Source organism: Hypanus sabinus, chromosome 6 (genome assembly GCF_030144855.1).
Source record: "Hypanus sabinus isolate sHypSab1 chromosome 6, sHypSab1.hap1, whole genome shotgun sequence".
NCBI classification, from domain to species: domain Eukaryota; kingdom Metazoa; phylum Chordata; class Chondrichthyes; order Myliobatiformes; family Dasyatidae; genus Hypanus; species Hypanus sabinus.
In genome coordinates, this window is record NC_082711.1 from 115,070,618 (window position 1) to 115,096,284 (window position 25,667).

Genomic DNA, 25,667 nt, shown 5'->3' on the forward strand with positions numbered 1-25,667 from the left:
GTATGCATCTTCATTGCCCAGGTTTTCCAGAGCAAAGTGAAGAGCCTAGGAAATTACATCTGCTATTGACCTGTTGTGACAGTAGGCACATTGGAGTGGATTCAGGTCACCCCTCATGTCAGGAATTGATATGTTTATTATGGGAACCTTTATAACGATCCATCTAGCAGCACATAGTAAATTTCAAAATTCATTGCCTAGTGAGAGTTCAATTTTCCAAACTGGCAGAAATAGATGTAATGATGAGACTCAGCACTGATACTGAACCTGAGAAAATACCAACTACTGAAAACCCTAAAAATGTTGGCAACACTCGTCATGATGCTGATAATGAGAAATATTATTTTTATTTATTTTTACATCCAATTATTAATTTTTTACACTATGGCATTGCAAACAATATCTATAAAGACTTGGGGGAAAAAGTGCATAACTAGCAATACATACCCTTGGATTTAACTTTTTTTTAAAGAAGTATTTATTTACTGCAGTATTTCTTTTAAAAGGAGTTCTAAAATTGCACCTTTAGATAAAATGTGCTTAGTAATACAAGATTATCAATTTATTTGCCAATTTTTAATCTCAAATACAATATTGTCAATAGAAATGAAGTTCTCCTAGGGTACCATTTACTAAGAATCAGGTTTAATATCCCCCACATACGTCATAAAACTTGTTAACTTAGCAGCAGTACAATGCAATAAGTAAATCAATTATAGTAAGTATATATATACATATTAAATAGCTAAATTAAAAAGTGCAAAAACAGAAAAAATATAATACAAAAAATGAGGTAGTATTCATAGGTTCAATGTCCATTTGGGAACTGGAGGGCAGAGGGGAAGAAGCTGCTCCTGAATCTGTGTGTGTGTGTCTTCAGGCTTCTGTACCTCTTCACTAACGGTAACAATGAGAAGAGGGCATGTCCTGGGTGATGGGGGTCCTTAATAATGGGCACAGCCTTTCTGAGGCACCGCTCTTTTCAAGTAAAATTGAAGAACCAAACTGAAAACTAAGGATCGTATCTCCTTCATAACAGGTCAAATAATTAACCCTTTCACGTTACACAAGATAAATGTCCTTGCTTTCACAAGAACAATGAACATTTCATGCCATAAGGTGATTGAATGCAAAGTATGTAAATTTCTTTGCACAGGCATAATAGAATCATAAAAGTAACCGAACAGCACTCAATATCAGTCACACTGTAGTACTGAAAACCACACAGCATTAATTATATCAAACCTGTCCACAATGAAACCATTCTGCTTACGTCAGAACATAGGTTAATAGGGGCAGACACTTATTTGGGCCAACTCTTAAAAAACAAAAACTAATTGAGAAAACAGACAGGATTCCCTCCCCCCCCACCCTTTGAATTGGGCGGGAGACTATTGCTGAACAGTTTCTAACCAGCATCCGTCATGGTCACTTTTGTGGCTGCTAGACAATGCACTGTGCTTACAGTGAAGAAATTTTAAATAGCGCCAGCTGCATGTGCTTGCATTCAAAAAGCAGTGACTTTTCTCACTGGTAGTTGGCAAAAAATAAGCATTAAGACAATTCAAAACTACGTTGCTCACTGCAGTTTCAAGCATTCAGGCTTGAAGATGCCAGAAATGGGCAAGATGAAAATGAAACAATTTCACTACTTTAGCAAGTTAGAAACTGCAAAGAATTTGAAGGTATTGACAATCTTCTTGAATGTTACAATCAAAATGAAAACTTGGAGGATGCAATTGTCAAAAGCATTGTATGAAGGCAGTCCATTATCTAAACTAGGTGTCTGTGCTCATACATTCATTTACAGTCAACCAAAAGAACATAACAGTATATACTCAATGAATTCCTCTGTTGACAACTATTAGGGATTAATACTGTTATGAATGTGATGCAACTCTGAGGGGCTGAAGGGTACAAAGTCGCCCCCCTCCTTTTTGAGAATTGAAAGATCGCTATTAATTCGGGTCTGGGACCCAGGAAATGAGAGGGAGACACGCAGAATACACAAGGTTTAGAATTCAGCAGAACGGAACCACTGATAACGGCCATTGTCTCTTGGAGACTGAATTGTGTATTGAGTACTGTACTATTCATTGAAAACCCTCAGGGGACAACCAGAGTGGTCTGGTTGAGGGATTGCATCATCCCAACCTGATTGACATCTGAGACCCCATGAGTAAGGATAAAAGAGGGGTCTGGGGAACAACCCCTTTAGATGCACCAGGTGAAATGCTAGAAATCCCATGACAGCGTTTGATAGCGAAAGCTGGTGGGGGCTCATGTGCGTCCTCCCTTGCCTGGGGTGGTGAGCTCACCACGGAAGAACGGTTTAGCTGAAGGAGAGGCCACAAGTGAACGGCCACGACAACGAGACTCCTGACAGATTGAAATCATCAAGGAAAGCCGGCAAGTTTTTCTCCTAAATCTCTCTCTCTCCAACAAATTGCAACACAGCGATCCCCAACGGCTGCAGCCTGCATGAACTGAGTGAACTTTATGTTTCCATCGGACAATACATTATCCCCTAGACAACGATAAAGCTTATTTTTTATTGATTATTATTCTACCCGCACTTTTAGATTTAGTATTGATGACATATACTATCTGTATATTTGCATTGATATTATTTTTGTGTATTTTTACTAATAAATACTGTTAAAAATCGTATCATCAGACTTCAACGGACGTCTCCATCTTTGCTGGTAAGTGACCCAGTTACGGGGCTCGTAACAATACATAGTTTTCCAGTACTGTCCTCGCATTGGTATATTTCTAAATTGTTCTGTATTTTAAATATGTAATTTGTTGCTCCATTTGTCTTTTATTATAGATTTTTAACCATTTCCATGAAACCAGCTAATTGGGACAGCCACTTAATTAGGCCAAAATGTACCAGTCCCAATGTGTCCCAATTAAACAGATTCCATTGTATTTAACACTACAAGTAATAAAACTCTGTACTCATATTTCACATTGTATTTAGAAAACTGGACAGCAAACCGATAAATTAAGGCGGCCTTCACTCCATCCACCACAAAAGGCTGGATCTCCCGGAGCCTACCCAAATCATTCTGACTTCCCATCCAGTTCAGAATGTCTGTCCATGGTCTCCTCCTCTGCAACAATGAGGCCTTACTCAGATTGGAGGAGCAACACCTCATTTTCCGCCTGGGTAGCCTCCAACCTGATGGCATGATCATCACTTTCTCTAACTTTGGTATTTTCTCCCCCACTCCTTCTCTTTTTACATTCCTCATTTTAGTTTCCCTCTCATCCCTTCTTTTCTCCTCACCTTTCCATCTCCTTCCTCTGATGCTCCTCCTCCATTTCTTTATTCCATGGTCAAATTTCCTCCCTTATTAGATTCCCCTTTCTTCAGTCCCTCACCTCTACCAACTATCACCTCCCAGCTTCTTACTTCATACTGCTCCCACATTCATCCACCCATCTCCTCTCTCACCTGGTTTCACCTATTTTCCAGTCCTTATCAAGGGTCTCAGCCTGAAGTGTCAAATGCTGACACCAGTCCATAGATGTTGCCTGACTTGCTGAATTCTACCAGCATTTTTTGTATTGTTGTTGAAAAGCTTAATCCTGAACCACCATTGATAACTGAATTAACTTGCAAACAGAAACACTGATAATAAGGATGAACAAGAATCCTAACGACTGATATCACAGCTGAAGATGGTTTCCTCATGTGAAGGAAAAGAATTTTTCAGGGAGTAGAATATAGAATTCAGTAGTTAAAGTGGAATGAATAAAGAAATTGTAAGGAGATAGATCCCTGTACTGCAAAAGAGTGAATGTGACAAAAGCTTTGAGATGAGCTTTGCAAGCTTTGTAATTATAAGATTTAAAAAAAAACAAGTACAATAGCATCCCTTCAGATCAGCACAAATCACTTAAGAGATCAGAACCAAAAACCCAATTCAATTTCTTTCCTTTTTGGGTTAAGAGTGCAGATCTAAATGTAGTTACATCACCATGGTGTAGGTTGAGTTCAGATGATATCTCAACAAAACTAATCATAATTCTAAGTGTGATAAAATTTCTGTAAACCACAGGATAAATACAGATAGCTATCAAATGTACCATTCTAAAACACTGTGGCAAAGTAATTGTAAGAAGGTAATCTTATCTTTCATCTTTTTCATTTCACCCACATCAATTAAATACTACTTTAACAAGATACAATGGAAATAAAAACTATACCTGTTGCAGGGGCATTGTGGTTTGAAACGTTGTCTGTTGTAACTGACCAACTAGTCTCAGATGCTGGTCGAGTGCTCTGTTGTTCAACAACCTTGACTGCTGCTAATGCATCAGCAGGAAAGTTCTGTATATCCACAGACACGAGGCATACAAGCTGATCTGAAATTTTTTTTTAGTAATAAGTATTAAATCAAAACAAGAACGTACATATCACAGTACCACTGGCCATACTGCACAAATGTAATATTGAGTCAAACATATAGAACAAATTGATGAGTGAAGAATAATTTTAGAAAGTCTCCTGCAATTTTGTAATAAGTTCAGTAGATAAGTGATCAGAATCAGGTTTATTATCACCGGCATGTGACGTGAAATTTGTTAACTTAGCAGCAGCAGTTCAATGCAATACATAATCTAGTAGAGAAATAATAACAACAACAATAAAATAAAAATAATACTAATAATCAAAAAACAAGTAAATCAGTTGTGTACGTTGAATAGATTTTTAAAAGTGCAAAAACAGAAATACTGCATATTTTTTTTAAAAGTGAGGTAGTGTCCAAAGATTCAACGTCCATTTAGGAATCAGGTGACAGAGGGGAAGAAGCTGTTCCTGAATCACTGAGTGTGTGCCTTCAGGCTTCTGTACCTCCCACCTGATGGTAACAGTGAGAAAAGGGCATGCCCTGGGTGCTGGAGGTCCTTAATAATGGACGCTGCCTTTCTGAGACATTGCTCCCTAAAGATTGTTCAGATTGTCATCCAGGACTTGAGAAATTTTTGGCAGGAGTCAAATTCCTTGGACCAAAAGGCTTTCATCCCATAGCTTGTAAAAAGTTGGATACCATTAGAGGCACCCTTATTAAAACATCTCAACATTTTCTACATTCAGAAATCTTCTGCTATTTCAGAAAGTTAAAAAGAGGGGAATTACAAAATTAAAAACAAGTTAACCTAACATCTACAGTGGAGAAATTACTCAAGTTTATAAAACAGACAACAGTAGCAGAACACCTTGAATATTTTCCATTTGATTTAGACAAGGTGAGCAAGGCTTCCTAAATGGTACATTAACAAACCTAATGTTTTTTTTATCCATCTCATAAGATGGATAAGAAAATGTTTACGAACATTATTGACAATGATTTCCTTAAGACACTTGATATAGTCCTCCATATGAATCTTGAAGTTCATGGAACTTGGGGTTAATTATTCAGCAATGTTTTTAAAATTCTAAAATAGAACAATAGACCACATTGGAATGGTGGGCACATTCTCAAGATGGCCTATGCAGCTAGAAATTTACAGTTAGAAATAATTCAAATAAAGATGTGATGAAACTCAAAATAATCATGAGATATCAGAAACAGTGCACTGTGAGTAATCATAAATTTCTTAAAATGACTAGATTAAACACAGGGGCAAAATCAAAGTGTTATATTTCAATACAAGTAAAGTGAGGCTATCCAAGTTACCCAAAACATATAGAAAAAAATTTCCAAGCAGTGAAAGGCTAAAGAGTTAGGTTTCAAAGAGAATGAAGGGTCAACACCTGTATGCCAGAACAACAGGATTCCGACTCTGGACAGGAATACAAGGTGGTGGAAGCAATATTACAGTTAATCAAACCAAGTTAGACTACACTGAGAGCATTTTTGATTACCACACCTCAAGAAAGATGTTGCCCTATACAGCTAAAAATTGAAGCACAAGGGAATCATATTCTGTTAATTTCAGAAATTTAGATGATCAAAAACAATTGATAGAATAAACATGGATAAACTACTTCTACAGGCTACATAGTTTGGGAATGTGAGGCTCGACGCATAGAGGCATGCTATAAGTATTAATGCCAGGCCTTTGGGAATAAAGTTAGGGACTTTAAAAAAGTATAAAGTAGTCCTTTGTACTTCTAAATGCAAGGGACCATAATAGTTTTGAAATTTCTTCTGAGGAAGTATGGCTTATAAAATAATCTTCACTAACAATTACAAACCTAGTATTTTCTCTTGTAACCCTATATGAAGGAGATATATTCAGATTCAGTTTCACCAAACACTATTCTTTTGAGAATACAAATTTTACATGGTATTTAGAGAATTGATGATCGTCACCAATGCATATTCTAATTAAGCAAAAATGAAATTTCCTAAATAGTTGTCTAGGGCACCTGGATAAATATATTTCAGTGGATACATGGAAACACTGAAGTTTATAGCTGCTTGAATGCTCTGCTCCCATGTTATTATTAGTACACTATAGTTCTCTTCACATTCAGCCTTTATTTTTCTGGTGCTTCAACTTGCTTTTTAAATTTATGCACATTTAAGCACAACATTAGGCACTCGCAAAACCAGTATAATTTTTTAAACAGCCTAAATTCCAAAAAAGAATTACTGAAGAAAATGGAGAGTGCACAAAGAAGCATGAAAAATTCATTTTCTGAAGCAGCCACAGCTGAATGGTGATAAATTTATGGGGAACCTATAGTCTTTCTCCAATTGAGTACTTACACAAAAGCTACTAAAATCTCAGCAATGTTTCATGTGAATGAAAAGTAGGCACTAACCACATTTCCTCATTATAACTTACCAATACTTCTTTCCACTTTGATGATTTTGGTGCAGGTCATCTCTCCCAGACTTGATAACATATACAGAGCTTCCAAACTAGCAATTAACAGTAATATATCTTGGAGGGATAAGTGGTTCACAATCTCACGATAGGATTCCTGTTCCACACATTCACAGATAATATCTACATTCTCTTCAATTTTGCAAAGTTTAGCCAAGATCTCCATACCTGGAATCAAGAAAAAAAATCAGCATTAAATATTAGTATTAAATAAATAGTTTAACTTGTACTTTGTAGATCGCTTTGCATTAAAAGTAAGAGAAGACAGTTAAAACAATGATTCACGCCGTTAAAATTAAATAACGGCTGTAATAATGGCAAATCACTCCCAGGTGGCAAACTATAATTTGATAAGTGCCGCAAATTAAGTACAAAAGAAAATACAGCAATGATTTACTAATCATCAGCAATTCTAAAGAAAAAAATATTTTGGCTATGCAAACTTGTGTTCAAATCTGCCTATGTATTCTCAAATTCAGACAAAATCTCAACAACTATGACTGTTAACTTAAGTCAATCAAATATTTTTTTAAACAGGAAAACAGAAAAACTAGGGCCAAAGTACTCATTACCTATGGATTAATAATGTAACTTATGAAAGTCAGGGATATAGTGTATGAATGTAGAGATTAATAATGCGTCTGGGGCATTGAACATAGTACAATGTAGATGTAAGCTCCTGAGAGCACCTGCTTATCAAAACTCTGAACACCATATTAAATAGGCTTACAGTCATGATACGCCTGGAATAGTTGCACTGTGCTTTACTAGGTGTGTGCTAAAGGTATGAACCTTGAAACACTCATAAAGGATGAATAAAAAAAAGATTACTTGTTAAGGAGCTATCCTACCTTATAGCTTCTCTTCTAGTCTCCAAACGTTGTATCTAACCATAGACATATAATTTCCCCAACCACATGATGTGATCAGTGTTTAAGCCATGATACATGGGTGCCACATAAATATATTAAAATGCTAACTTTGCAAAACTGGTCAACCTGAACTTTGTGGTGATTGTATAACTAACCTCACATACAAAATGCTGGTAGAACACAACGGGCCAGGCAGGACTCCTGACGAAGGGTCTCGGCCCGAAACGTCGACAGCGCTTCTCCCTATAGATGTTGCCTGGCCTGCTGTGTTCCACCAGCATTTTGTGTGTGTTGTTTGAATTTCCAGCATCTGCAGATTTCCTTGTGTTTGCTGTATAACTAACCTTAACAGGCCCATTAAATATTTCAATTTACAATATAGTTTATACAGTAAACCATGTGGGATGTTTTATAATACCAAAGCAAAAATGCACTTGTTTTAATATGCTTTATTTAACTTTATTATGCAGAGTAGAGCATAGCTAGAGGATTATTTCTGCTTAAAGACAAACAAAGTATTTAATAATTAAGAACTTTAATAATAATAAAGGAGATTTGGCTTGAGATAATCTGCAAATTGGATTAGAAATAAGAAAGGATAAGTCAAGTTTTGAGTGAGTTCTTTGAGTTTTACTGAGGGTATAGAGGAGAACTTAAATTAGGTAAGAGAAAAAAAAGGATGTGGATTAGATTAGACTCACTTTATTGTCACTGTGCCGAGCACAAATACAAAGCCAAATGAAATGCAGTTAGCATCTAACCAGAAATGCAAAAAATAGTATTATTTACAAAATAACTGCGAATAAAAAGTAAGTGCTACAGCACACAAATATAAAAGTACTGAGACAGTACGATATGGGTGCAATACTGCTTAGCGCTGTGATGTGAGATTCAGCAGGGTCACAGCCTCAGGGAAGAAGCTCTTCCTGTGCCTGCTAGTGTGGGAGCAGAGACTCCTGTAGCGCCTACCGGATGGGAGGAGAACAGAAAGTCCTTGGTTAGGGTGAGATGCATCCTTGATAATGCTTTTCGCTCTGCCCAGGCAGCGTTTATGGTAGATGTTCTCAATGGTGGGCAATTGGGTGCCGTTAATCCGCTGGGCAGTCTTCACCACCCGCTGGAGTGCATTGCAGTCTGATACGGGACAATTGCCATACCACACTGAGATGCAGTTGGTGAGTATGCTCTCAATGGTACAGCGGAATTAGCCTTATTAAGCAGGATTAAGGAGAATCCCAAAACTGCGTAATAAGTACATTAGAAGCAAGAAGGTAGCTAGACCCTCTCAGGCACCAAAAGCAAAATCATTCAGGGGATACAAGTCTGGTATTAAATGAACACTTCTCACCAGTCAACACCAGGGAGGAGGATACGGAGAATGGAGAGTTAGAGCAGAGGGTATGCTGATATTCTGGATAACAGAAAGAACTGACAGATGCTGGCAGACGTGAAGGTGGATTAATCTCTCAGGCCTGAGAAGCAAGGAGGGCCATTGTTGGAATTCCAATGGAGATTTCTGCAATTTTGTTAGCCAGGTGAGAGATACAAGGCTGGAAAATAGTTAATGTTATTCACATATACAAAAAGAGCAATAAAGATAAGCCAAAAACCTATGCAATTCAGCCTTACATCAATAGTGGGGAAATTATTGGGGAAAAAAAAATCTACAGGACACTTTGAAATTTAGAAACTGATTAGGTGTCAACATAGTTAGTGTGGGGGGGACCTTACCAAGCTTTTTTTTTGAGGAGGTAACTAAGAAGGTAGCAGAGTTTAAGACGTGGCTTACACATGGCCTTATCAGTATTTTTGACAATGCCCCACATGGTAAACCAGTCCAGAAGCTTAAGGCATGTGGGATTAACGTTGTATTTGCAAACTCGGTCCAAAATTGGCTTAATAGCAGGAGGCAGAGGTACTGATCAATGGGTGTTTTATGACCGAAGGTCTGTAACCAGTGGATTACTGCAAGTATTGGTACTTGGACCACTGTGGCTGAGCAAGTTTGCTGATGGAATAAACAGGGGTGAAGGAAAGTAAAGAAGATAATGAAAGATAACAGAAGGACAAAGATCAAATGGAAAATTAGGCAGAGCAGTGGCAGATGAAATTTCATCCTGACAAATGTTAAGTAATGCACTTTGGAGAGTCATATACTAATCAGGCATATTCAGTAAACGAAGGAACCTCAGGAGTGCTGATATATAGAGGGATGCTGGGTATAAACTTATAGTTCTCTGAAAATGACGACACAGCTGGTTAAGGTAGTGAAGGAAACTTACGGAGTGCTGAGGCTTTGAGTACAATAGTTGGGATGTCATGTTGCAGCTGTACAAAATGTTGGTCAGGTCACACTTGGAATATTATGACAGTTCTGGTCAGCACACTACAGGAAGGTTGTGGAGAATTAGAAAGAATTTAAAAGAGATTCAGCAGGATGCTGCCTAGAGTGTAAGGCTTTACTTATAAGGAGAGATTTGATAGATCAAATTTATTTAAATTGGAACACATGAGGCTGTGGGATGACCTTGCAGAGGGTTATAAGATCATGAGGGGTATAAATAGGGTAGATATTTTTGCCCCAATGGGGAAGTCCAGAACGAGAGAAGATAAGCTTAAGGTGAAACTGAAGAATTTAACGGCGAGCTGAGAGGGGCACATTTTTCCACACTGAGTGATGGTTATATGTAACAAACTACCATATGTAGTAGTAGAAGCACATACAATATTTAAAAAGCATTTGGACAGGCACATTGGATAGGAAAGGAGTAGAGGTATACTCTAAAATGGAAGCAAATAGAGTTAACATAGGTAAGCAGTACTGGGCTATTTTGTGCTGTACAACTCTATGACTATGTGTAGCATATGTATACTGAATTTAAAAATTACATTGCTACCTTTCTATTAAAGTTGGCATCGAAACATATTTGGACTGAGCCAAAATTTACTAGTATAGCAATTGCCTCATTTTCCTCCCTCAACTGCACATAGCCTGAAATTCTTGCAAACGAATCTCACTTTTAGGTTATGTAATCATGCTAAGATGAGCAACACAGGATCTAACCCAGAAGGGATTATCTTACTAACTTCAAATCCAGCACCCTCCTGTACAAATCAGAACTATTTATCAGATGAGAAAAAGAGAAAATATTTTAATACAATAAATTAATGGCTTTAAGAAAATTATAGCGCAGCTCTTGCCCAGTGTCGGGCACTCTAAGCTGTTGAAAGATGTAAGGGTTGAGGTAAATGTGTAGTATAGAGCCCAATGTCACAAATAACAAAGATATTGGATACACAATCAGTACTTGTGAATACATTTTCTATATCAGTGTCAGTGCTTAAGACATGTTTTAGGTTTTACTGTACCCAAGGTGAAGTGCTAACCTTTTAATTCATTGCACTTTTACCCTGCTGCTAAATTGGTCATAAAGCTAAGCAATTTACCATTAACATAACTTTCTCTGTTCAAAGCCGCGAATCCTATCAACCATCACTGTCACTGCAGATCCAAGGAGCAGAGCAGCAAGGCCAGTTGCAGTCACAAGTTATTTTCTTCCTACAGCTGTGACTTCATCTAGACTTTACTCCTTCACACAACCTTCCGTCATCTATTAGAGATATCTATTACTCCTGCTTCACCAGAAACTGCTGATCCTTCAGTCAACATGCCTCTTCCTAAAAAATTTTCTTTCAACAGTTAAAGCTTTATCACATCCTGCTGAGTGCCTGTGATTCTGTACAGTTGAGCTTCTGACTTCCATACCATTTTAAATCTAGTTCAATCCTCACTACCCTCGAATCACACTCTGACAACTTCATTTACGGAATGAACTTCCTGGGAGTGCAAGTAGTTGTTACTTCTTACAAATCAAGCAAGCAGCATTCAGATGAGGTGGAAGGAGCAAATTTGATCTGCTCTTTCCCAATCGCTCAAAATTTAAATGTTTAAGTGTGAAACTACAACACATGACTTAGCATCTTAGTTACTGGATTTCCACAGAAGGTGAAGAGTAAAGCTTGGATGATACAAATCTATCATATGCAAGTCATAATTCTAACATGGGATTCAATTGTTCTAAGTGGAATATTAATTTGTGTCTAAAGTTAAACAAAAATTAGAAATAGCCTTCACAGTATTCTGTGATTCATACAGTGCGGATGCAAGGCAGTGTTTGCTAGCCAAGAGGTCTTGAACCAAGGATCACTGTGCCAGTAAAGGAGGAAATCCATTTAGGACTGAAATAAAAAAAAATAATTGTGAATCTTTGGAGTTCCCTAATTCATATGTTGATGCTCATTCAAAACAAGAGGTCTATAGATTCTGGGTGCTTGTGAAACAAGGAAAACGCAGTAGTGCAGGGAGGTGTCACAGAGGTAGACTAACTAAGGTCTTGTTGAATGGGAGAGGTGCAAACTGGTCTATCCATAGTCCCGATTCTTATGAAACACCAGCTAAGGGGTTGTAAATGCTGCTGGTAAGATATTTCAAGAGAGCTTGTTCACAGACATCCCAAAAAGATTTTTCTTACAAAACACAGAAGGTTTTGTAAGATAACATAGCAATTGGAAGAAAAAGTTAACATTTGTTAGAGAAAACTTCTTCAGGAATAAAAAAAAGCTCATTTTTCCAGAATAATGGTTTATTATATCAATTGGTAATACTGATCTACAGAGTAGAAAATGGTTTTGGGATTGCTATAGTAATACGAAGAGCATGGTTGCCAGTTGCAAGACATGTAGAACAATGGTCAAAAATTATCATGAGGCCAGGAGACCAGCAAAGCACAGTATACACCCCTTCTAAGTCAGTATTTAGTAGAAGCACCTTTGGCGGCAATTACGGTCTTGAGTTTATGTGGATAGGTTTCTATCAGCTTTGCACATCTAGACACTGCAATTTCTCCCCATTCTTCTTTACAAAACAGCTCAAGCTCTGTCAGATTTCATGAGGATCATGAGTGAACAGCTTCTTTTAAGTCCAATCACAAATTCTTAATTGAATTGAGGTCTGGATTCTGACTTGGCCACTCCAGGACATTAACTTTGTTGTTTTTAAGCCATTCCTGTGTAGTTTTGGCTTTATGCTTGGGGTCATTCTCTTGCTGGAAAATAAATCTCCCAAGTTGCAGTTCTTTTGCAGACTGCATCAGGCCTTCCTCCAGGAATTCCCTATATTTTGCTGCATTCACTTTACTTTCTACCTTCACAAGCCTTCCGGGGCCTGCTGCAGTGAAGCATCCCCACAGCATAATGTAGCCACCACCATGCTTCACGGTAAGGATGGTGTGTTTTTGATTATGTGTGGTATTTGGCTTACGCAAAACATAGTGTTTAGTCTGATGGCAAAAAGGCTCAATTTTGGTTTCATCAGACCGTGGAACCTTATTCCAGCTGACTTCAGAATCTCCACGTGCCTTGTAGCAAACTCAAGCTGAGATTTCATGCAAGTTTTTTTTTTCCCCAACAGTGGCTTTGCCACTCTCCCCTTCTTGCATGGTCAGTCAGTCAGTTTTTGAGGACGGCGTGCTCTAGGCAGATTTACAACAATGTCATATTCTTTCCATTTCTTGTTGATTGACTTAACTGTACGCCAAGGGATTTTCAGTGACTCAGAAATTTTCTTGTATCTATCTCCTGCATTGTGCTTTTCAATAACCTTCTTGTGGAGTTGCTTGGAGTGTTCTTTTCTCTTCATGGTGTAGGTTTGCCAGTATACTAACTCACCAGCAGTTAGATCTTCCAGTTACAGGTGCAGTTTTACTACAGGTAATTGGAAGTACCTTGACTGTTCACGGCGATCTTCATTTACTTAATGACGTGACTTCTAAAACCAACTGAGTGCATTAGGGATAATTTGGTGTGTCTAATTAAAGCAAGTGAATACTTAGGCAATCAATTTTTTTAATAATTGTAATTAATTTAGATCACTTGGTAGAAATCTGTTTTCATTTTGACAAAGAAGAGTTTTTTTCTGTTGATCAGTGTTAAAAGCCAAATTAAATCCACTATGATTCAGTTACAAAACCTGAAAACTTCTGGGGTTGGAGAAAATACTTTTTATATGCACTGTATCTGTTATGGCAATTTGGTATCATTCATTCAAATGGTCTCTTCATCCCTGTGGATTTTGCTCAGATGATGTTGATGACGGTGCTTGTCTAAGTCTCAGAAACATAGGGGAAACACTTGTTTAGTAAGCTATTGCACCTATACTGGGTCTGAGGTCTAGATCGTCAACAACCTATGCTGCAGAAGCTAAAAGTTGGTACTGAAGATGAAGGAATTTCCATTGAATGCTTTATCTCATCAACACCTACCTTTGTTCAGAGATGCCTCCTGAGACATAGGAAGAGACCCAAATTTTCCAAGACATCATGAACCTTTATTGTTGGAGTCCAATGGATAGCAAAATAAGTTTTCTTTTTGTTTTTAAGATACAGTGTAGGATAGGCTGTTCTAGCCCTTAGAGCCACGCAGTCCAACAAACTCCAATTTAATCCTAGTCTAATCACATGGAAATTTACAATGACCTATTAACCTACCAATCGGTAGGTCTTTGGACTGAGAGAGGAAACCGGAGCACCTGGAAGAAACCCATGCTGTCACAGGAAGGCCATACAAACTCCTTACAGATAGCGGTGGGAATTGAACCCAGGTCAGCTGTATTGTAAAGTGTTGTGCTAACCACTGCATTATCATGTCGCCCTAATAAGTTGGTATTAACTTATGGAAGGCAGAGAATAAACTTTCGAACATGACCGTAAGTAGCAATCATTTGACAATGTAAAGGGTTGCTCATTTAGAAGTATACATTTGTCCCATGTACAATTAACTTCACTGCATGTCCACCAATCGTTGGAGAGACAGGGAGGAAGGCAGGCAGCAAAACTGTGAGAAGACAAGAGGGGAAGAAAGCAGCAAGGCCAAGACTGAGGGAGTCAGATAGATGACCCTCATCAACTCGCTCATGTCTTCTTCTCATTACTACCATCAAGGAGAAGGCACAGAAGCTTGAGGACACACAATCAACACTTCTTCCCCTCCACCATCAGATTCTGAATGGTACATGAACCAATGAATACTACCTCATTATTTTGCTCTATTTATGTACTATTCAGTTTAGTCATTATTGTTGCGTAGTAATTTTTTATGTCTTGCACTATATTACTGCCACAAATCAAAAAATTCCTTGACATTTATCAGTGATAATGATCACAATTTTGATTCTAAGGGAGGAAAGGTGGCAGGCAGTAAATAGCAGACGTACCTCGAATTCGAAACCACTTGTCTGAAGAGTGAATGCATTTTGTAATGGTGTGAAAAATCAGCTGGGTACTCTGGAAGTCTATGGGATCCAGCTGGAGCTGAAAAGAAAAATAAACATGAGAATCTTGAAAGCTCAACTGATCAAACTAAGTCTTGCAGTATGATAGCAAACTACAAGATACGCATATTGATTGAGTCGACCAAAGCAAATTACATTGTTTTAAGTTAAAGGAGTTCATATCACATGTCTGATCAAATGGACTCCACACTACAAAGCTCCCTTACCTGCAATGTTGCAAGTAACTTTATGCGCTGTTAAGTGCGAAGTGTAAAAATATCACTGATGTTGTGGGCCTCCTTTTGAGGCTACCTGGCAAACTAGATGGTGGAGGGTGGGTGCGGCAGGGAGGTGGGACCCCAAAGTAGCACATGAGCAAGATAAAGTATACAGATAAAAGCTCTTAAATCCAGTGGGCAGATCAGGTCAGCCAGTGTGGAAGGAAGGTCTGAGAAACTAAAGCTGCATTTGCTTTGCAGGTCAGTCAGATGAACTCAGGGCCTGGATCAGCACGTTGATTGTGATATTACAACTATTGCAGAAAAATTGTCCAAAAGACAGACAGGACATCACAGTCGTATGTAGAGAAGATATTCCCAGAGAAACATCCAGAGAGGCCAGATGGGTAGAATTTAGAAATAAGAAAGAGGTAAACACTTTGGCAATCCCCCAATCGAGGGAAGTAAAAGGGCAAATATGTCAGGAAGTCACATATAGACAGAGGAATAATAAGGTTGTAATAGCAGGTCATTTTAAGTCCCCTAATATTGACTGGTACTACCTCTATGCTCCAGGATTAGTTGGGGCAGAATTTGTTAAATGTGTTCAGGAAGCTTTCTGAAGCAATATACGGATGGACATAATAGTGACGGGACAACACGCTTGGGAAATAAGGCTGGGCAAGTGGAGATGTGTCAATAGGAGGAAACTTTAGGACAATTAACCATAATTTTATGCATTTCAAGAAAGGTTTGGAAAGAAATAGGACTGGTCCGTATTAAAATTCTAAATTAGTGGAAGGCCAGTTTTGATGGCATCAGTCAGGAACTGGTAAAAGATCTACTTTCAAATCTCTTACTATCTTTCCTTTCAGTTAGTCCTGATGAAGGGTCTTGGCCCGAAACGTCGACAGTGCTTCTCCTTATAGATGCTGCCTGGCCTGCTGTGTTCCAGCAGCATTTTGTGGGTGTTGTTTGAATTTCCAGCGTCTGCAGATTTCCTCATGTTTGCAATGATAGATAATGTGTTTTTATTTAAGGAGGGCAGCAGAGCTCTAAGAATCTAGTGTGCCTTGCAGCATAAGCAATGGAAAAATAATTGGAAGGGATTCTAAAGACGGGAATTATTTGCATTTGGAAAGAATTGCTTAAATTCTTTGTTTGGATTGCTTAGATGGCTTTGTTCACGGGGAATCATGTCCCACAAATCTGAGTTTTTATTTAAAGAGAACTGATGAAGGCATGCTGGGTGACATTATTGACATGGATTTTAGCAAGATGTTGACAAAATTCCTCATGATAGGCTGGTGGTCTTGAAGGTTAGATGATTAGATCATGAGGGATCCAGAGTAAGCTAACTAATTGAATGGAAATATCAAGACGGTAGTACGAGGCAAAGGGTGGTATCCCCTGCCCCCCCCAACTATTCACTCTGACTTCCCATCTTTTATTCCCAATCCTGATGAAAGGTCTCGGCCTGAAACGTCAACTGCTTACTTTTCCCTAGATGCTGTCAGGTCTGCCGAGTTCCTCCAGCATTTTGTGTGTGTTGATTTGGATTTCCAGCATCTGTAGATTTTCTTGTGTTGGCGGCAACTGTTTTTCAGATTAGAGACCTGTGACCAGTGGTGTCACAGGGACTGATTCTGGATCAGTTGTTGTTTGTTATATATGTTCGGTGGCCACTTTATTAGGTATACCTGTACATGTTTATCAATGCAAATATCCAATCAGCCAATCCTGTAGCAGCAACTCAATGCATAAAAGTATGCAGACCGGTCAAGACGTTCAGTTGCTCAGACCAAGCATCAAAATGAGGAAGAAATATGATGTAAGTGACTTTGCCCATGAAATGACTGTTGGTGCAAACAGGGTGGTTTGAGTCTCTCAGAAACCGTTGATCTTCTAGGATTTTCACACACAGCAGTTTCCAGAGTTTACAAGGATGGTGCAAAAACAAAAAACATCCAGTGAGCAGCAGATCTGAGACCAAAATTACCTTGTTAATGAGAGAGCTCAGAGGAGAATGGCCAGACTGGTTCAAGCTGACAGGCAACAGTAATTCAAATAACCACCTGTTACACAGCAGTGTGCAGAAGAGCATCTCTAAATGCACAGCACATATAATCTTAAAATGCATGGGCTATAGCAGAAGACCACAAATATAGTCAATGACCACTGTATTAGGTACAGGAGGCACCTAATAAAGTTCCCACAAAGCTGTGCCAAACATGTCCTTACCTTAGATATTACCTAGGGTTAACAATAGCCCTCTATTTTTCTAAGCACCATCTACCTATCCAGGAGTCTCTTAAAAGACCCTACCATATTCATCTCCACCACCGTCATTGGCAACTCATTCCACACTCACCACTCTCTGTATAAAAAACTTTCCCCTGACATCTCCTCTGTACCTACTTCCAAGCACCTTAAAACTATGCCCTCTTGTGCTAACTATTTCAACCCTGAGGAAAAGCCTCTGACTATCCACACGATCAATGCCTCTCATTATCTTGTACACCTCTATTAAGTCACTTCTCATCCTCCATCTCTCCAAAGAGAAAAGGCCGAGTTCACTCAACCTATTCTCATAAGGCATGCTCTCCAATCCTGGCAACATCCTTGTAAATCTCCTCTGCATCCTTTCTATGGCTTCCACATGAATGAGGCGACCAGAACTGAGCACAGTACTCCAAGCGGGGTTTGACCAGGATCCTATATAGCTGTAACGTTACCTCTCAGCTCTTCAACTCCATCCCACATTTGATAAAGGCCAATATACCGTATGCCTTCTTAACCACAGAGTCAACCTGCGCAGCTGCTTTGAGCGTCCTATGGACTCAGATCCCAAGATCCCTCTGATCCCCCACATTGTCAAGTCTTACTATTAATACTACTATATTCTGCCATCATATTTGACCTACCAAAATGAACCACCTCACACTTACCTGGGTTGAACATCTGCCACCTCTCAGCCCAGTTTTACATCCTATCAATGTCCCACTGTAACCTCTGACAGCCCTCCACACTATCCACAACACCCCCAAATTTTGTGTCGGGGTGGAGTTTCAAGATGGCGACGTAGACATCTGCCTTTTAGGCGCTCTTCATTTTTTAAGCTATAATCACCCTTTAATCAAATCTTTTCATTCTTAACTACATGGGTTGATATTTACGATTTATTTCTTTTTTAAAATAATACTTGATTTAATTTTTTCAAACTTAAAATGTCTGTACCTAAGAAATCGTCTAAAGACCCTATATCTCTCGATGCAATCTCCAGTCTTCTGGATACTAAACTTGCAAGTCTGGAAAATAAACTTACTGTGAAAATGTCTGAGCTTGAAGAAGCAATTAGATCATTTGATACCAAGCTTCAATCGCTGGCAGCAGATATTGAACGGCATGAAGAAAAGTTTGCGGCTCTTGACAAGAAATTTGTGAAAAAATACGTACAATCGAAACTTTGGAGAAGAAGGTACGATCGATCGCTAAAATAGTGGAGCAGAATAAGTTTAAGATCACCGATCTTGAAAACCCATCTCGCAGACAGAACTTGCGTATTATTGGATTTCCCGAAAATGTTGAGTCTGGTGACTTAACTGAATATTTCTCTAACTTTTTGTGGGAAATTTTTGGCGAGGACGCTTTGCGGGTTAAACCTACTATTGACCGTGCCCAAAGAGTTTCGAGATTTTCGGCTGCGAGAGACAAGCCACGAGCTGTGATTGTCCGTCTCCATTATCCTCGGGAGAAAGAGCTTTTAATTCGATTAGCTCGTCAGAAAGGTATGATTTCTCACAGAAGCAACAACTTTCGTATTGTTGAGGATTACACATTCGAGGTGATGAGGGCGAGAATCGCTTTTAAACCGGTGATGGCAGAGATTCATTCGACTGGACTTAAACAAGCTTTAAGATACCCAGCGAATCTCAGAATTACGTTGAGTGATGACAGTCAGCGCTTCTTTAATACTCCGGAAGAAGCGAAGAAATTCGTTGAAGAATATCGGTCTTCTAGTACAAGTTGAACTATGTGTTATGTTGAAGAATACGCCATTCCGCTTTTAGGCTTTAACTTATGAAGCTGCGGTATAGCTTTTTACTTTGGTCTGTAGACCTGGTTTTTTTTTTATTATCATGATTTACAGATGCTCTTTTAATTTTACTATAATGTTTTTTTTAATTAAGTTTTTTTTCCCTCTGGATTGGTTATACATGTTAAGATTTTGTAATAATGATTTATTTTTTAAGATGTTGTTTCTTTTTCCCATAAGACTTTGCTTTCCGTAAGCGTTTATTTGCCTGTATTTGAGAATGGGACGAATGTCTTGAATTTTTGGACCTTTTTTTTTATATATATTGTAGTGGTTATTGAATCCTTTTTTAATCTTATTTTGATGACCTTTTTTTTAAAAAAAAAGATTGGCGAATTTACATTTATATTCTGTAATATGGTCTTTTCAAAATGTCGTTTCTTCTTCCCATAAGTCTCTGTTTTTGAAACGTCATTTTCTTATATTTGAATATGGAATCTTTTTTTAAAAGGCATATTACACTACTTTAAACTTCAATGGTTATCCTTTTTTTATTAATGATTTTTTGCTTTTTTATATTATTTTTTCATTTTGATTGATATATATTCTTTCTTTTTACAACCCTGGATTTATATCTGGGTGTTATATAGTTTCTCTTTTCTTTCTTTTCATGAAGTTGCCATCTTGAAAATGGGGGTAATATTAGTATTAGTTTGTGCGTCTGCCGCTTGGCTCTTTTTCAAGGGGTTGGGGGAGGGGGGTAGGGATCTTTTTTCACGCTTTTGCTTTTTATCTTTTTGCTTTTAGTTTATGGGCCGACTTTAAATTATTAATATTGTTGAGGTGTCATGTTCTCCGGTTGCTCCTGAATCATTTTTCCTTCTTCCTGAATTATGGGTTATGTGTCTTTTTAACCCTTTATGATATACACAACTAATATTGACATGATGGATATGTCTATTAACTTTATCTCTTGGAATACTAATGGTTTAAATCATCCGATTAAACGTAAAAAAATATTTAAAGTATTCCATAGACTAAACGCTAATATTATTTTTGCACAGGAGACCCATATTAGGAGGGAGGATAATCAACGTTTTTTTAGGTTCTGGAAGGGTCAACAATTTCACTCGAATTGTACCGCCAAAATTAGGGGTGTGTCTATTTTTATAGACCCCTCAATTTCGTTTACACATCATGAAATTATTTCTGATCCACAGGGCAGATTTTTGTTGATAACTGGTTCACTTTTTAATCGAAAAGTGGTTCCAGTTAATATTTATGCTCCAAACTTTGACTGCCCTGAATTTTTTAAACGTTTATTTACTTCCCTTCCTAATCTAAATGAATTCATGTTGATAATGGGTGGAGATTTCAATTGTTGTCTGAATCCTTTGAAGGATAGATCTAAATCTATCTGAATTCTCCCGAATAGATCAGCCTTACTTATTAATTCTTTTATGGTTGATTCGGGAATTACTGAAATATGGCGGTTTTTGAACCCTAAAGATAAAGAATTTTCATTTTTTTTCCCCACATGTATATCACAGTTATTCTAGAATTGATTATTTCCTTATTGATCATCGTTTATTAACGGATGTTACTGATTGTAAATATGATTCTATTACTATTTCAGATCATGCACCTTTGAAGTTATCTATCAAGATTTCGGACTTTTCCAATAATACTAGATCTTGGAGACTTAACGTTACTTTGCTTCAAGATCCAGAATTTATCACCTACATAAAACAGCAAATTGACTTGTTTTTCTCAACAAACTATACTGAAGAGATTGACAGAGGAATACTTTGGGACTCTTTTAAGGCTTTTATCCGTGGACAAATTATCTCATATTCCGTTGGTAAAAGAAAACAAAGATATTTAGATATTGCTTTATTAGTGGATAAAATTAAAGAAATTGATAAGATTTATTCCGTGACTCCTACCAAAGAACTTTATAAGAAGAGAGTTGAGCTTCAAATGGAGCATAGCTTATTATTATCTTCTTCAATTGAGAATCAATTAATTAGGACCAGGGCTCAATTTTATATCCATAGTGATCGAACTGGTAAACTGTTAGCTAATCAATTAAAAGCTATTTCGACTAAGCGACAAATTATTAAAATTTGTAAACAAGACGGTAATCTAACTACTGATCATAAAGAAATCAATAACACTTTTCAAGATTTTTATAAATCTTTATATCAATCAAAATTTGATGGCGATCTGTCCATGATGGATAATTTTTTTAACAATTTGAATATTCCCAAACTGACAGATGAAGATCGTAGCTTGTTCGATGCTCCTATCTCTATGGCCGAAATAGGAGAGGCTATCTCATCAATGAATTCAGGGAAAGCTCCTGGTCCTGATGGTTATATTATAGAATTTTTTAAAACTTTTTCTTCTTTGCTTTCCCCTTGGTTATGTGAAATCTTTAATGATGTATTTGCTAAGAAGAGATTACCTCAATCTTTTTATGAAGCTACAATCTCTCTAATTCTTAAAAAAGATAAGGATCCTACTTTATGTGCATCTTATCGCCCTATATCACTATTAAATGTAGACTCTAAGATTCTTACAAAAATGTTAGCCATTAGATTAGAAAAGGTACTATCACGGATTATTTCAGAAGACCAAACTGGTTTTATCAGGAATCAGTATTCCTTTTTTAATGTTAGAAAATTGATTAATATAATTTATACTCCATCACCCATAATCCCAGAATGTGTTATTTCATTAGATGCTGAAAAAGCTTTTGATAGAGTTGAATGGACATACTTATTTAACTCTTTGAGATATTTTAATTTTAGTCCTAATTTTATATCATGGATCAAACTAATATATTATAAACCTGTTGCTTCTGTTCTTACAAATAATTACAGATCCTCTTTTTTTCAATTATCTCGTGGTACGAGACAAGGTTGTCCTTTAAGTCCTTTATTATTTAATATTGCCTTAGAACCTTTAGCCATTGCTATTCGTGAATCTCCTAATATTTTTGGTATTACCCGTAATGAGAAGTTATACAAGTTATCACTTTAAGTTATATATTTCTGATCCTGACAGGTCTATTCCCGCTATTTTATCCTTGTTGGCTCAATTTGGTCGTTTTTCTGGTTATAAACTAAACTTGGATAAGAGTGATTTATTCCCTTTAAACGCGCAAACTTTATTGAATGACAGGATACCATTTAAAGTTGTTACTGATAACTTTATCTATTTAGGTATAAAAATTACCAAGAAATATAAAGATTTATTTAGACTGAATTTTTTACCTATGCTCCATCAAATTCAACAACTTACTACAAGATGGTCTCCCCTACCCTTATCATTAGTTGGTTGGATTAATGCTATTAAAATGATGATTTTACCGAAATTTTTATATTTATTTCAAGCTTTATCAATTTTTATTCCTAAATCTTTTTTTGATAACATTGATTCAAAAATTTCCTCATTTGTGTGGCAAAATAAAAATCCTAGGTTAAGTAAAAGGCAATTACAAAAATCTAAAAAAGATGGTGGTTTAGCTTTACCTAACTTTAGATTTTACTATTGGGCGAATAATATTTGTAACCTAATATATTGGAAATTAGATTTGGATTCACCATTGTGCCCACAGTGGGTAAATTTAGAATGCAATGAGGCACAGGGATATTCTCTATTCTCCGTTCTTGGTTCTTCTCTTCCTGCTGATTTAGTTAAATTCAATAAACAGATATCCAATCCTGTTGTCAAACATACATTACGAATTTGGTTTCAATTTCGTAAGTTTTTTACTCTGAAAAACTTTGTTCTTGATAGCCCTATTTTACTTATTTTTTTTTCAAACCTTCTTTGACAGATCAAGCTTTTAGCATATGGAAAAGGAAAGGTATAAAATGTTTTCATGATCTTTTTTTTGAAGGTAGTTTGATGTCTTTTGACCAACTTTCCAACAAATTTAAGTTACCTAAATCTAATTTTTTTTAGATATTTACAAATCAGAAATTTTTTACATAAAGTTCTACCATCTTTCCCCAATTCAACTTCAATGGATTTCTCAGATTTGATTTTTACCTTAAATCCTTGTCAGAAGGGATTAGTGGCTTTTATTTATAATATGATTATGAAGATACAACCAGAAATATCAGGTAGAATTAAACAAGAATGGGAAAAAGAACTTCAATATAATATATCAACAGAAAAATGGGAAAAAAATTTACAAATGGTTAATTCTTCTTCTGTATGTGCTAAACATGCTTTAATACAATTTAAAATTGTACATAGAGCTCATATGTCTAAAGATAAGCTTGCTCAATTCTATTCTCATATTAACCCTCAATGTGACAGATGTCATTCAGATGTGGCTTCATTGACCCACATGTTTTGGTCATGTCCCACTTTACATAACTATTGGAAGGACATATTTGCTACCATTTCCTCAATTTGGAATATCGATTTACAACCTCATTTTATTACTGCAATTTTTGGTATACCAAATGAGGATGGTAATCAGTTTAATCAGTTTTCCCCTTCAATTAGACGAATGATTGCTTTTGTAACATTAATGGCCAGAAGGTCTATATTACAAAATTGGAAAGAAGTAAATCCTCCTACCACTTTTCAGTGACTCTCTCAAACTATTTCTTATCTGAGCTTGGAAAAAATTAGAAGCACTATTTTTGACTCATCAATTAAATTTGAAGAAACTTGGGGAGCGTTCATTCGACATTTTCATATGAATTAATTTGGCCTCTTCCAGACCTTCTCTCTGCTTATTCTTGTTCAGGTATGGAGTTCTGGAGTTTTTGACACTATCATATATATATATGAACTGTTATTATTGCCCATGTTTGTTTAGTTTAGTGTTTTTTTTCTCAATATATATTTTTTCTTGTATTTTTTAATTTTTTTTCTTTTGATGATTATTTTTATTTTTTCATATATAATTATTATAGGCTTGATTAATTAATGTACTTTTTTTGTTGATATTTTAATAGGATATTGTTATCTTATTATTAATGTAATTTCAAGTTTATTGCACTTATAACCTATTCATTATTATGTTATGTTTTTTTTATATATGAAACAATAAAAAGATTGAAAAAGAAAAGACAAATTTTGTGTCATCAGCAAATTTACTAACCCAACCCTCCACATCCTCATCCAGGGTGATTTATAAAAATCACAAAGAGTAGGAATCCCAAAACAGATCCCTGAGGCACACCACAGGTCACCGACCTCCTATATGGCCTGTCTACAACCACGCTTTGCCTTCTATGGACAAGACAGTTCTGGATCCACAAAGCAATATCCCCTTGGATTCCATGCCTCCTTAATTTCTCGATAAGCCTTGCATGGGGTACCTTATCAAATGCCTTGCTGAAATCCATGTACACTACATCCTCTGCTCTAACCTCATCAACGTGTTTAGTCACATCCTCAAGAAATTAAATTAGGCACATAAGGTACAACCTGCCTTTGATAAAGCCATGCTGACTATTCCTAATCATATTATGCCTCTCCAAATGTTCATACATCCTGCCTTTCAGGATCTTCTCCATCAACTTACCAACCACTGAGGTAAGACTCACTGGTCTATAATTTCCTGGGCTATCTCTGCTCCCTTTCTTGAATAAGTGAACAACATCCACAACCCTCCAATCCTCTAGAACCTCTCCCATCCCCACTGATGATGCAAAGACTATCGCCAGAGGTTCAGCAATCTCCTCCCTTGCATCCCACAGTAGCCTGGGGTACATCTTGTCCAGTCCCAGTGACTTTCCAACTGGATGCTTTTCAAAAGCTCCAGCATACCCTCTTTAATATCTACATACTCAAGCTTTTCAGTCCACTGTGTCATCCCTACAATTGCCCAGATCCTTTTCCGCTGTGATACTGATTAATGTATTAATGATTCAGATGAGAATATAAGTTGCATGATTAACATGTTTACAGATGACACCGAAATTGATAGCACAGTGGACAGTTTAAAAGGTTGTCTGAGGTCAGAACAGGCTACAGATCAAACAGGAACATGGGCATAGCTATAACAGATGGAAGTAACTCAGACAAACGCAATGTGATGAAGAGATTTACAGAAAATCTGAGGGGTTAGTACTTTCACAAAGTAGTTATTGTCTAAAATGAGGTGCCAGAGGAGGTAGTGGAGACAGAAATAATAAATTCAAAAGACATCTGTACAGGTACTTGGGATTGAGGGAATGGGTTTAATGCAGGCAAGTGGGAGTACAGTGTCTATAAAAAGAATTCACTCCCCCCACCTCCGGAAGTTTTCATGTTTTATAACATTGAATCACAGTGGATTTAATATGGCTTTTTTTGACAATGATCAAAATGAAAACAGATCACTACAAAGT

The 25,667-nt window shown here is 37.0% G+C and overlaps 1 protein-coding gene across 5 annotated transcripts in view; it reads right to left on the bottom strand.

The window, feature by feature from the left end:
• LOC132395769 (AT-rich interactive domain-containing protein 2-like) overlaps nt 1–25,667 on the bottom strand; it is a 334,560-nt gene that overhangs the window by 50,566 nt on the left and 258,327 nt on the right. For all 5 annotated transcript variants that reach the window (XM_059972775.1, XM_059972773.1, XM_059972776.1 and 2 more), the window contains 3 exons: nt 14,995–15,091; nt 6,811–7,020; nt 4,219–4,377 (listed from right to left, as the gene is read on the bottom strand). In XM_059972775.1, coding sequence (XP_059828758.1) covers nt 4,219–4,377; nt 6,811–7,020; nt 14,995–15,091 — 466 coding nt within the window. The remainder of the gene's footprint in view (nt 1–4,218; nt 4,378–6,810; nt 7,021–14,994; nt 15,092–25,667) is intronic.